Below are 13,921 nucleotides of genomic sequence, written 5' to 3' on the forward strand. Positions count from 1 at the left end.
CACAGAGCAAACAGCAGCTCTGTTTGTTCTGCTGGAAGGAGAGGAAATAAAAGGATGATTGAGGAGAAGCGAACGATGGAGGCGGTAGGACGAAAACGAACACAAACGCAAACAGTGGGGATGTTTAATGGCTTTTTGATCCCTCGGGAGTCCGATCATGCAAATGCCTCTCTGGAAGGTAGAGAGAGAAAAAGTAATAGGATTCTGGAAGGTTTCTTGAAGAACCAAAGTCAATTCGCATAATGAATTGCTGACTGTCAGAGGATGGTAAGACATAGGAGGCGAAGGATTCGTTTTGATGGAGGAACACATCCTGGACTACTTCTGTGCAGCTTTGACGACGTGAAAAATGAAGAAAATCAGAGGAAAATGCAACAAAACAAAACTGCATCAACATTCAGTGTCTTCTAAAGATATTTACATGAGTGTCACATTAGAAGCACAATGTTTTATGGGACACATATTACGTGGTATTCAACAATCACGTTAAATCCCAATAAAGCACACAGATGTTTGTGATTTTAACGTCTAAAAATGTGAAAAACTTTGAGCTATGTGAATATTGTAGAAGCCAGTATAAATAACACAAACAGACAGAGCTGAACTGACTCATAACGCAGCGACAGCGCATCAAATTGGAAAGAGACGGCTGAAAATACGCCGTTTAGCCACTAATCTAATAAAGTGCTTCAAGCGGAGGGGAGTAATCTGAAAGCACATCAAAACTCACTTCTTTGAAGGATTAAATGAAAAGCCAGAATAGTTTCTGATGCGACTTTTCTGTGAAACTCGCGGACAGACGCAGTGTAAACAAAAGAAAATTCAAAGCTGCATCAGTTGTTTATTCATGGGCTGCTGGACACGGCGGAGTTCTCCCAGTCACGGCTCACATGCTCCCATTTGAAGTATCTCTCCTGCTCCTTAATGCTCTGGCTGGCCCTGACCTGCCTGCGGCTACAGAGTCAGAACATCAGCCTCTGAAACGCGCACTAACTCACAGCCACCCCCGGCCCATAAGGCAGAACAAACAGCCGTGGCTCTCCGAGCAAACACAGAGCAGAGACACATTATTATCCTCAGCTATAAATTATTAAGGATCAGCTGCCGAATAAATGTTTGTTTACATGAAGCATAAACATGATGCTACTCAAAACACAGAGATGTTTTGAGTTGATCTAAAAAACGAAACTACACTGCAAAAACACAAATACTACCAAGAAGTTTTGGTCTAATTCCTAACACACCCGAAACAAAACAAACTTTTTCAGGAAGATATAGAAGTTTATTTTAAGTCAATAACTCCTTCATATAGATGAAAAATAACTTGTTCTATTGGCAGATTATTTCCCTTCCAACAAGACATTTTCCCCATGTTATAAATGAAATAATCTGCTACGTAACAAGTATTTTTTCATCAATATGAAGGAATTATTGACTTAAAGCAAGCTACTATATCTTGCTGAAAAGTTACTCGTAAGTTAGTTTTGTCTTATTTCATTTTGCACTAGAAACCAGAATTACATGGTAAGATTTTCTGTTTTTGCAGTGTAAAGATATAGGCTAAACTTCCCAGTCTTTACTGAGAGGTTAACAAACTCCAGAATCAATATTTACTGTGGGAAAACTTTGCCAATGAAGCATGCAGCCCAATATGTCAGAGCCTGAGGGAAAGCCACCGAAAATACCACGAGAATCTGAACTTGACCTGCTTTTGAACATTTTGATCTGTTTTTAGCTCTTTACTGGCCTGCCCAATCAACCTGATATAATCTTGCTGGATGGTTTATTTGCTCCTGACTCCGAGGCGTCTCCTCATGTGGTGATCTATTTACGTAATTCGAGGTTGATCATTGAACCATTTTTAATGCGACTCCTCCATTGAGGTCAGTTAACCAGGAGAGACCCTAAGGATGTTTTCACACCTGAGAGTCCAGTAGACTCTGACTGATAGGAGAAAAAAGCTGAAACATTGGTTACATTTTCAGGTTTGTTGTCTCCACAGTTGGGTAGTAATTACATTTTCAGTTACATTAACTTGAGTAACTTTTATGAAAAAATTTACTTTTAGTAGTATTTTTTACTACACTTTACTTCTAACCTTTACTTAAGTAATTTTATTATGAAGTATTTCTACTCTTACTTGAGTAAAATGTCTGAACTTTCTACCCACTGAATAAAGAACAAACATGTTTTAACCAAAATTCACCAGACACAGACACACACCTGCAGTTTTTGTTAAAGTTTCATAAGTTTTATACACTGCTCAAAAAAATAAAGGGAACACTCAAATAACACATCCTAGATCTGAATGAAAGAAATATTCTCATTGAATACTTTGTTCTGTACAAAGTTCCATTTGCACAACAGCAGGTGAAATTGATTGTCAATCAGTGTTGCTTCCTAAGTGGACAGTTTGATTTCACAGAAGTTTGATTTACTTGGAGTTATATTGTGTTGTTTAAGTGTTCCCTTTATTTTTTTGAGCAGTATATTTAAATAAACTGATTTGTAAACATTATTATTTTTACTTAATTTTGTTATTTTTAGCTACTTGTATGAATTATTGTCATTTTGGTCCTTAAAATACCAAAATTTCCACTTCACTTTATATTTTTGTCCATCTAATGATGTCATTTCTAAATATTAAATTATCTAATAGTTACCTGAATTTTTACGAAATATTTTTTTCCTCTTATTTGAGTATCTCCTTGGACGGCTACTTTTTACTCTTACTTGAGTACAATTCTTGGGTATCTGCCTGATTATCCAAATGGTAAAACATTTTTAGAAACAATAAAAGAAGTCAAATGGACTTCTACTTTAGGAAGTGATATTATCTAGATATCTATATCCTCAAAGTTAATTTCTCTCAAAATCTAAAAAAAAAAATAGTTTGCATTTCTGAACGTTAAATCCTGACGGCTTTTAATATTGGCTAATAAGCTAAGAGTTTATGATGAGCATATGACACAAGTCCTGCTCACACAAAACAGTGTGAAACATAACATATATTTATATAATATTATATAAATGTAAAATAAGACAAAGTGAAATCTAGAGCCTTGTTGCCAAAATGCTTTGTTCAGTTTCCATTAAAGAAACTGTGAGATTACAGCAGTTAAGGGAATCCAAGAGGCTTAAAATACTGGCAGAGAAGAGAGTCTAGCTGACATAAAAACGACAGGCAGGCAGAGATGTATAGTCATGTAATGTAATATTAGTAGAGTGCTGTTTTCATTAATAAGTAATAACAGATCAATCAGGTCACAGAGGAGAAACGTCCCCTTGCCTGTCTGATGTTCGACTCATTATTTTCTTTTTCTTCCCCTCACATTGACACAAACTCAACGTTCAATCTGTTCTTTGTCACAGCATCTGTATGCTTTTTTATATTGAGAGTATATTCCACACTGATGCCAGATACAATTCATGTTGTTGGTCATTATTCCAGTTGTTGTGCCTTTTCATGTTCATTTAACAATAGGTTTTAATTAATTCATTGCCTTTTCTTTCTAGATATTGAGATCAGTTTTTTTGGAGATGAATCAACAGTCGTCAGCACTAATCCCCACACCGGTTTCATTGCCGGACCATCTATCATTCCCAGCTTCTCCCTGTTCATCAGATTCAACTATTGTTCTGAAAAATACAAAGAACCGGGAGACGGATCTTTGGACTGCAACTCTTCTTCCAAGATTCATGATCCAGAAATGGTTAAGTGTTAAAATAACTGAAACTCATCATCTCTGTAATTGAGGCTTGTTGTAGTTGTAGTTAAAATGTATTCCTTTGTTCCATTTTTCATTGTTTATGTTTCTGTTTGTTACGATCCAGAGGCCAATACTGGCTGTCTTGGAGACTCAGGACTGTCCAACGCATGAGGAACACGTTGGTGTCCCTGGCCAAACGTCACGGACAGCCCAACAACCCGAAGACAGTTTTTAGTGAACAGCTTTTGGTGGGGAGTGCAGAGAGGATCTGTCAAAATTAACAGAAACAAACTGGGTAAGAAGTTATGGTACTGCATTTATCTGTATGTACTGTAATGTCCAGCAAGTTTATAGAAAATTTACTATATCTTGTTACATAAACTGCATGCATTGATAAAGGCTGCACTTTCACCACCTAGTAATTTAAGAAAAATGTATAAAGCATACTGTTTTTTGCATTGACCAGCTGACAGACCCTATGATGAGCAATGAAAGTGACATGTTCTTCATGAAAGCATGTACATTATTCCACGTTGTTACATGTTTTATAATTATGGTGGATGTTTTGAAATAGATGCTTAAATGAAATTCGCAGGTCGGGATTCAGACCCAGGATCTTCTTGCTGCAAAGCAACAGTGCTACCAACTGGAGTAGCTTTAGAGACGTATGCTATTTGGTTTTCCATTTCAAAACAAAATTCGCAAAAACAAAACAACCATGCTTTTTTTTGTTGGTTTGTTTTTCTGTTATTAAAACCCGAAGGAAAAAATAAACAAAATCTAATGACTAGAAATCCACAGCGTTTGATTTTTGCTGCAGCTATCTAAATCCAAAATAAAATATATAGTTTTTGTTTAGCAATGAATGCTGACACCAAAGAAGAAGAGTTTGTTCACGGTAAGATTATTAGTTTCAACTGAATGAAACTTTTAGTTAAACTTTGGAGATGTTTGACCTTCCAAACTGTCACAATTTGAGGTGTAAAGTACAAAACTTGGCTTGTTGGACTGGAAAAACCATTTTTCTGCTCTCAGTTCGATCAGATCGATCTGTCGTGAAAATCAGAGCCGCTCTAATTGATCCACTGGGTTACATTTAACAACACCCAGACTACACACAGAATGGAAAACAACAGCCATTTCATTAGCACCTCACATTAATATTTATTATGTCTCTTCCCTCTGGATGTCTGCATATCTCCATCCTCAATTGCTCCATCTCATCACTTCCCCATTCTTTCCAATTTATTTCTCTGTCAATCACTCCTTCCTCTTCTCTCCTCCTCGTAGGCCTTCCTCTCCCACCATAACGTCACCAGAATGCAGGGCAGGTGAAGCAAAGCAGGATCCATGGGAGACTCTGCCTCTGCAAGCATGTGTGTGCTTTAACAATGCAGAAAAATGAGACGAGGAACACAGGAGGAGGAGCAGTGAGTGACAGAGAGTGACAGGACAAAGGAAGAAGAGCAGCGCACACAGCAGCCAGAAAAAGATAAAAACATATACACGATCCAGGATCTCCAGCAGTGGTTTTATATCTCTATTGTGTAAGAAACGATGCAACAAAGTTTGCATATTTTGTTGGCACAATGTGTGCAACAACAGCAGTTTGAAATGGCTTATTACTAAATAAGCAGCTAGAAAAAAAAAGATCCATCCATTTATTGTCTACACAGCTTCTGCCTCACAGATGACCTCCTACTTAACCCCTCCAGACTAGCGGCAGCAGCAATTAGCAGACACCTGGTGTAACTGAACGTTTGCTGAGCATATCAAACAAATTACTTCTCAGTCCAACGCTCCTAAGAACAGCTGCAAACGGCATAGTAAAGGAGCATTGTTGTGATCAGGAGCTGAAGGCTGAGTGTCAGAAAGAGTAGAAGCTTCTCAAAGATTAAAATTTAGTGTATTTTTGTTCTTTCATTTGGATCTCGATTGCTTCTAAAAACAGCCTAAGCACAAACAAAAAACATCCACCATTTTTTTGCAACAAGTTAATGTGTTTTGGTGTCTGGAAAACGAGCTTTTTCAAATACCTCCCAGTGGTTAAGTCATATTCGACGGGCACTTTGCTGTTACTTAGCAACCCCAGCCAAGCCCACCTGGTCACCTAGCAACCGAAGATGAGTTTAAGGAAATTTGTTCAGCTGGTTTTCACATTCAAAAATACTTTTGAATGTGAAAGTTTAATTTGATTTAATTTCCCTTTAATTTTCCAAAGGGAAATTAAATCAAATTGAATTAGTTTTATGCACTGTACAATGGCTGCTGGAAAATATATATTTTTTGTTTTTGACTTGCCATTCAGAAACCATTTATTGCATTCTTGTTGGTTGTGTAGGAGGCTCTACTCATGTTTTTCAAAGATGATTAATCAATTAGTTACATGTTTAATTAAAATGAACTCCATCATTTTCATTCTGATGATTAATATTTTGTCAAAGGAGAATTCTGGTCATAATCCATTTTATTATGGTGTCCGTTGTTTGTGGTTCTTCTTTTCTTTCTACGTATTGTTTTTGGTTGTGATTTATTTTGCATTTTTAAAATGCCTTCTGGCTGCAGTGTGGAGTGTTCTGCACAAAATTAAAATTTGCTAGTCTTTCAGAAAGGACATTATTATTATGTCACTATCATTATATCATCTGAAAATGGTCTGAAAACAACAAATTTATCGGTTAGCACAATCATTTCTGGGACAATTTATTGTGCAATTTGTAATCATGAAAGGCCCAGGTATACTTGCATTGTTATGCTATTACCATTATTGAAAATGATCTCAAAACAACAATATTATTGTTTATCGGGACAATTTATCAACCAGTCAAATTAGTTATTGTGACAGGCATACATGGAAATCGTGACCAATTAAGTTTTTTTTAATGAAGACCAAAAACAAATCAGTCAGTCTTCCACAGAAAAATAGAATCACAGATGCCGGAAGGTGGTTGGCGATAAGTCTGATGAAATGTTGGAAATAAGCCACCATTGGCTCCAGCTTAATGCACATAATTTCAAACAAACCTGTGACCTTTATTTTAAGTTGATATAAATATCATGATTTCTCTATATGTTCTTGTGATGACTCAGAGTTCAGAAATCGGCTGATGGTCGAGAGCCGAGACTATTTGTGTGCTGAGCGATTGGGCCTCTCAGTATGGCTGTCAGTGCGAATCAGCGCAGCGTCTGTGGGAAGATAGCACATCCATATGGACTGCATGCTGTGTGTGTTTGCGTGTGCTCAGCTGTGACGGACACAGAGTGTGTGTTGTATTGATGTGTGAGCCTTCATGGGGAGACAGACTTAATTCTCTGGGGAGGCTCTGAGCTCCGGAGGAGCGACTTTTCAATTAACAAACTGTTCCTCCTCTTATCTCTTTAACACACTCACTCAAATCAAATTGCCCTGTTTTAGCTGGTAATTTCTCATTATATTGGCCATATTTTAAATTCTTTTTAACACAGCTATGTGTTGGAGTGTCGACTTTACAACTTTGTATCGTGTTTTAGACCTTAATATGTATGTATTTTACTTTAAAGAAACATCATTTTTATTTTCTGCAACCAAATTTAATGTAGGTAAAATCTATCATCATTCTTATTTTTGGCAACAGTATAAAAGTTTGAAATATCTTTTATTTTAATATTTATTTCCAGTAGGTTAAAGATGCTTAAAACAAATTGTAGCCAAACTCAGCAAGAAATAAATCTTAATGTGATTTTTTTTTTTTTTTTTGCTATTATTTGCAGTAAAGTTTTAGGGTCAGGGTGCCCAAAGTGCAGCTCGGGGGCCATTTATGGGTCTTGCACTGATTTTGTGTGGCCCCTCAGTCAAAATTCAACAAAGGTACAAATATGGCATGCCAGCACCAACAGTTGATTCAGCTGGAAACTTTTGAAATAGATTTTAACATTTAAATCTTAAATTGGAAAATGTTTCTTTCAACAAAAAAGTTTTTGTCTTTTCTTAATCATGTATTTTTGCTTGATCTGTTCTCATTTATTTATTTAAGAAAAATGTCAATATGTTATTAAAGTATTTAACAAAATAATTTAGAGAAAATCACAGAAACACCTGAAGAACAGAAGTTTGATGACATATCAAACTCAAATTTAAATGTATCAGTATTGATATCGGTATCGGTAATCGGTGATATGGGCCCTGCAATTATTTGGTATTCTTGCTCCTAATGTATTCAAACTTCCTTGAACTTTGTAACTGACAGCCATCTTGGCAGGCAGTTGCTATGGAGTTGCTATGACAACAAACAAGCCACAAGCTTAGAGCCCTCATTCTTAACTAACTTATAAACAATATAAGTACATTACAACTACAACTATTACTCAATTACAATTTTTGAGTATTCTGCCCACCTCTGTGTAATACTCAGGTAAATATCAATGATATTTACTGTAGTAGTTAGAAACTAATTAGCAAAAGTGGCTTAGCTAATGTAGCTAATGTAGCTTTTACATGCTACATATTTTCTTTTTGTTGGTCTCATAGCCATGGGTCCGCCATCTTTACCCGTCCGGTTCAGAACTCTGTATTGGATCAATACCAAAATATGCAATATCACACACTCCTACCAAGACGAAAAACAAAAATAAAACTCTGTAATAGTTTATAAACTAAATAGCTTACTAAGTTTCCTGGCAATCTGTTTCTGCTACACCAGACAGCTCTTCTCCAGGTTTGATGTGGATTCTGCTGAGCCCATCCACTTGTAGGATAAAGTTACTAGAACTGTTCAATTATTTAATGAGTCTAAATTTGCCAATCACTCCACCTATTTAACAGGTGGCTCCCACAGACGAGGTGGCAGCTGCATAACAAAGTCCTCAGTCCCTGCAGTCAGTCTGTCTGCATGCCGTCACTGATCTGTGACAGAGTGTGGCTCTCCTGAGGAAATACGCACCATTAGGAAAGATCAACCTGAAGCCAGGCATCTGTCAAGAGTGACACAACACTGCAAAAACACAAAATCATAACAACTTTTGTCCAGTTTCTACTGCAAATATTTTCACTTTAAATGAGACAAGTAACTTTTCAGCAAGACATATACACTTCTTTTAAGTTAATAATTCTTAAATATGAAATACAAAAGGTTTTCACTTGTTTAAATTTTAAATGGATATATTCTAATTTGAAATGTTATGTTTTCTAAGCAGAAAATCATCAAAATTAATAAATAAAGTATTTTAAACACCAGCCGTACCCTAAGGAAGGCAGTGAAGTCAGTTTTCTTCTGACTGGTACCAATATCAGACCATCACTTTGTTGCAAGAGAGAAAACAAAATCTGCTATTTCTCTTTTGGTTTTATTCCTGAAGAGACATCTGAAGCAGGGAGCGTAGCTTTTGAACAGAAATTGAAGATATTTGTGCAAGGGACATCACGTCACCCTGCCTCTCGCCCGGAACATGAGCTGGAGAAAGGCACCAGCACCCCTCCTGACCCTTCTAAGGGACAAGGGTGTTAGAAAATTGATGGATGGATGGACATCAAGTCTGAGCTGGAAAATTACTTTGGAGGGAGAGCAGAGCATATTTGTATGATCTATCTACCAAGATGTCAAAACTTCCTGCACAGTGCAGGATTTGTCAGAGGCTACCTCCAGAATTCGAACATTGAGCATTTGGAGGATCAGCTGAGGAATCAGAGTAAAATTAATGTTTGTTATATTAATTAGTTATTAAGTTGCCAATATATCTTGTTTCTGTCAATAATCCAATAGAATACGTATATTTAACATCGGGAGGTTTAACAATATTCTCATGGATGAAACCAACATTTGTAGGTTGATATTCAATATATAACTTTAAGTATCACTGTGGCTCTATTTAAAAAGGATCCAACTCAACGTTTACACTCGCAAGTGAAAATGGCTGTGAACAGATGTACAATTATCTGAAAAGCATTAGAAGAGCCTCCTGCACAATCAACAAAAATGCAGGAAGTGGTTTCTGAATGGTAGGTCAACAACAAAACACTTCTCTTTTCCAGCAGCCATTATACAGCGCATACAACGGCAAAACAACGGTAATACAACGGATGTGACTGAACATCCTGCAGCTTGGCTGGGGTTGCTAGGTAACGGTACATGGTTGTGCCCTAACAACTGGGAGATTTTTTAAACATTTCATTTTCCTGACACTGAAAAACATTAACTTATTGCAAAAAACAGCTGGGTGATTTTTCTAAGCACTTGGGTGTTTATAGAAACAGCAGAGTATAACAACAAGTATAGCAACATGCAAAATATACATTTTGCATAAAAGATCCCCTTGAAAGGAAAGAAAAAGCGACATTAAATAAAAATTATTTAGTTTCCAGCATAAACTGAGTATTTTTCATCCTGAAGATCTAGTGCGTTACTAATGTTTTAAGATGGGGGAAATTCAGCTCTCTGACAGCCTCTCTCATCCCTCTGAAATTGGGTCAGAATGAGAAAACAACTGCTCATTATATTATTTAAAATAACTAAAGTGAGTCAAGCACTGGAAACACGAGGCCCTCGGATGCCTCACAGCATGATTTAATTCAAACACCTGCATGCTGACAGTCAGCCAGAGGATAAAACTATAAATGTTTCAAGCTTATAATGCAAACTTCCAATAATGACTCCAAACTGGAACTATTTTTAAAATATGATTTACATAATACTGAAAACCAACTCCACCAGTCAAAACAAATTGAAGTAAAATTACCTGTTGGCTGATTTAGGTGCAGCAAATGAGTATAATTGTGGGTTTACATTAATCAGAAAAATTAAGAGTTTTGGGAATTTAACATAAACATTGTTTAATAGTCTGACATGAAATGATTATGCAATAACTAGTACAATTCAATAATAATACAATAATACAAAAACTAAAGGTCAAGACAAAAATAAATATATAGTCTCATAATGTATTCTTACAGCCTTACTTGAACCACAAATGCATTACTAACAGCTGCCTGCATTTATACATATTTAATATATTTTCATGTCTAATAAAAAACCACAAAACTCTTTGAAATTAAATATATAATTTCTTCTGTTACTAAATTACAGAGTGATTGTTTACTTGAATACATATCCACTCTGTAGGCATAATTGGGTTTAGTAATATTAGCACAACTTTCTCAGGCTGAGGTTTGTAAAAATTTTAATCTGTGCTCTGAATGCTATACTGGAAATCTCAATCTGACCTCCTTCACGTTCTGACTGCTCAGTGCTTCCAATATGATTCTTGCTATTAGCCGAATATTCATCAACAGGCATCTCAGCTGCATTATGACAGGAAGTAGTTGGAAGCCATTTGGCAACAATATAGTCTAAAAGACGTTAAAGAATTGGAGAATGAACACAAACTGGTCAAAATGGACATCTGAGGGAAAGAAAGGCAGCAATCCAGAGATTAAAAACCAAAGCTGCAAAATAGAACTGCGTGTCGGATACTTCAGGTTTCCTACAGAAAACAGGAAAAACATCCGTCCATCAATCCACCCATGTTGTTTATTTATAGATGATTTAATAATCACTAAGCAGGTATTTACAGGGTTCTTACATAATTTGTAAAACTGCCATTCCCAAATTCTCACCACTTAATAAAAATAAACTTCTATTGAATATTTTAATAACTGATTTTAAAACGGGCTTAAATTGACAGAGACACCTGCAAAGGTTAATCTGGAAATACTTTAAATTTGGACGTAAAAAGTGAGTTGGATCCCTGAAAATAAGAGTTATACTTCACCACTGACTCAGTGGTCATAATGTTATGTTGAACTAGGAGTTGGCATTTATAAATTTAATTTATCATGAAATTATTTGATGTATCATTGCCTTGATAAATTTCAATTAATCAATTAAATAAAAAAAATCCTGAAAGTACTGTTGGATTTTTAAAACTATTTTCTCCATTTGTTCTACAAGAGTTTCAATAAATATCAGTAAATTTAAGATATATATTTTAAATGCAGTTACTGTGGGCAGCTTTGTGATTTAAATGCCACTTCTTTAAGTAAGTGGCATCAAGAACAGCATTTGTTTTGTGGCATGACTGCTGTGCCATGCAGTCACAGCCACACAATCAATCATAAAGGGTCATCATAATCACTCATAATTTTTATTATCACGATAGAACCACAAGATATTGCGATAAAATTCTAAGTCCATATCGCCCCCATTTTCCGATATGAAATAATCAATCTGTTAGCGATTTATGCACACAAACAAAAGGATTCCGATAAAAAAAAGAAGATGCCCGAAACAACTGCCTCCTTTAAAAAAAAAAAAAAACCGAACAAAACAAACTAAGATGTAATCTGAATCTTGTAACAGGTTGTTCCTGATTTCCATCTCAGAGAGAAAAACCTTCAAAACGGAGGTGAAACTCAGCCAGAGTGGATTAACTAGCGGAGCTTTGCGAGGCGCAGGGAATCACTTAGAGCCTTTTTACATTCCGGTCTGCTCGCTCGATCCAGACTCTGCTCGTTGTTGGGGACTGATCTCCCAACCTGCTCCCCCGAGCCAGGAGGAAAACACGCACACACATGATTTCAGACACATAATCCCACTCTCTCCCTGCTGCTCAGACGAGGACTGGAGGCGCACACGTTACCAGCAGCTTTGAAGACACGCGTGACGCTTGGAATCACGTAGAAAAAGTGGCCATAAAAAAGAAAGAAAAAAGCCTGGACTTAATGAGTGAGAGGAAAAGTCACGGTGATGCCGAGTGACACTTGGTGTCCGCAGGGTTTGCGCTGCGCGCAGAGCGGAGAGTCTCCACCACATGCAGCTTCCAGCTGAACTGCAATTACATAACTTCACTAAGAAACTCCGCTTTGGGCAAAAACTGGCAGCAAACGAGCTCAAAGAAATCACGGAGGGATGCAGGGACACGACGAAAAGCAGCAAGAAGCCAACAAGTAGCACAAGTGAGCAAATGGAAATTTAACTATTGCATTTTCTGGGATTTTCCGTCTACAACAGACAAGATTTTATTTTATAAAATAAGAATATCAAAAATGTTTGAGACCTACCTGCATGGTGTTTTTTCCAGGAGAGATTCCCGTGGAGAGTGTGTCCTCGTTGCGTGGAGCCTCAACCTGACTGTCGCTCCTCTGGATGCGAAGGAATGTGCGCACACACATTTATCTACGCATACACACACACACACACACACACACACATACACACACACACACACACACACACACACACACACACACACACACACACACACACAGGGATACACAGGGATTCACGGAGAGGGTGGGGTGCAGCAGGGAGCGGCTACAGAGGACACAACTGGACATCCATATTTTAGAGACGTGGGGAAAGCCACCAAACTGCCTGTGGATTTATTTATCCAACAAGTTAACCTGTAACATCTGGGCAGATGTGCAACATTAACCCTCACAGCTGGACTGGTGCAGCTGCTGCTCTTTAAATGAGATTAATGTGGTACTTTCTCCATCTTTAGAGATTTCCCTCACTATGTGGTGCTCAGTCTTTTATATCACACACTTATTGGCACTTTGCAGCTTAATGGAGGTTAATAAGATCTCACTACAGATTTCATTAAAGACTTCAATATCAGCTTCAGAGACATCATCAGCTAACACTTTTAGGCTACTGGTAGGAATGGTTTTTATCTCCAATCCTGGTTGTGTGAGAGAACAAACTGGTTAGCCAGTCTACAGCTCTGGATAACTCAGATATACAGCAAAATAAAACAGGAATGCACAAATCAAGTCAGTAGGTGGGTATGCATTACATGCAACACATAGGGGTGCTGCACAAAAGGGGGTGCCAGAACATGCGACATGGCCGCTTTGACTGCAGACGCTTTGAAAACAAACGGATGAATATCCGAATTAGCATCACATATGAAAGTGGTACAGATCAGATCAGAACTGAAGTGGGCCGTTACAGGTGAAAAAGTTGTACATATGTCGCATATCATGTGCAAAAAAAGGGGATTTTGGTTGCATTTGCCAGCTGTGTGAACAGTAACCTAAATGATGGAGACAGATCTTGTGTTTCGATGAAACTAAGATTGAAATGTTTGGCCATAATGACCATCATTAGAAAAAAAGGGAGGAAAGCTGTAAGCCTGAGAACGTCGTCCTAACTGTGATATATGAGGCGTTGCGTGGGTGTTTTACTGCAGGAGATAATGGTGCACTCCATAAAATAGATTATTCTTATAGAGAAGGA

The 13,921-nt window shown here is 37.2% G+C and overlaps 1 protein-coding gene across 5 annotated transcripts in view; it reads right to left on the reverse strand.

Moving 5' to 3' along the window:
- Positions 1-12,885, reverse strand: part of kcnip3b (Kv channel interacting protein 3b, calsenilin) — a 45,633-nt gene extending 32,748 nt beyond the window's left edge. For 4 of the 5 annotated variants that reach the window (XR_003597477.1, XR_003597476.1, XM_028032883.1 and 1 more), the window contains exon 1: positions 12,742-12,885. Coding sequence is in view for 2 of the 5 variants with exons in the window: in XM_028032883.1 (XP_027888684.1) it covers positions 12,742-12,852 (111 nt within the window). In the remaining 3 variants the exon portion in view is untranslated. Of the gene's footprint in view, positions 1-12,320; positions 12,462-12,741 lie in introns of those variants that run through there. The other variant, XM_028032884.1, reaches the window with a different exon arrangement.
- Positions 12,886-13,921: the final 1,036 nt, after the last annotated feature.

This window comes from Xiphophorus couchianus, chromosome 12, assembly GCF_001444195.1.
Source record: "Xiphophorus couchianus chromosome 12, X_couchianus-1.0, whole genome shotgun sequence".
Classification (NCBI taxonomy): domain Eukaryota; kingdom Metazoa; phylum Chordata; class Actinopteri; order Cyprinodontiformes; family Poeciliidae; genus Xiphophorus; species Xiphophorus couchianus.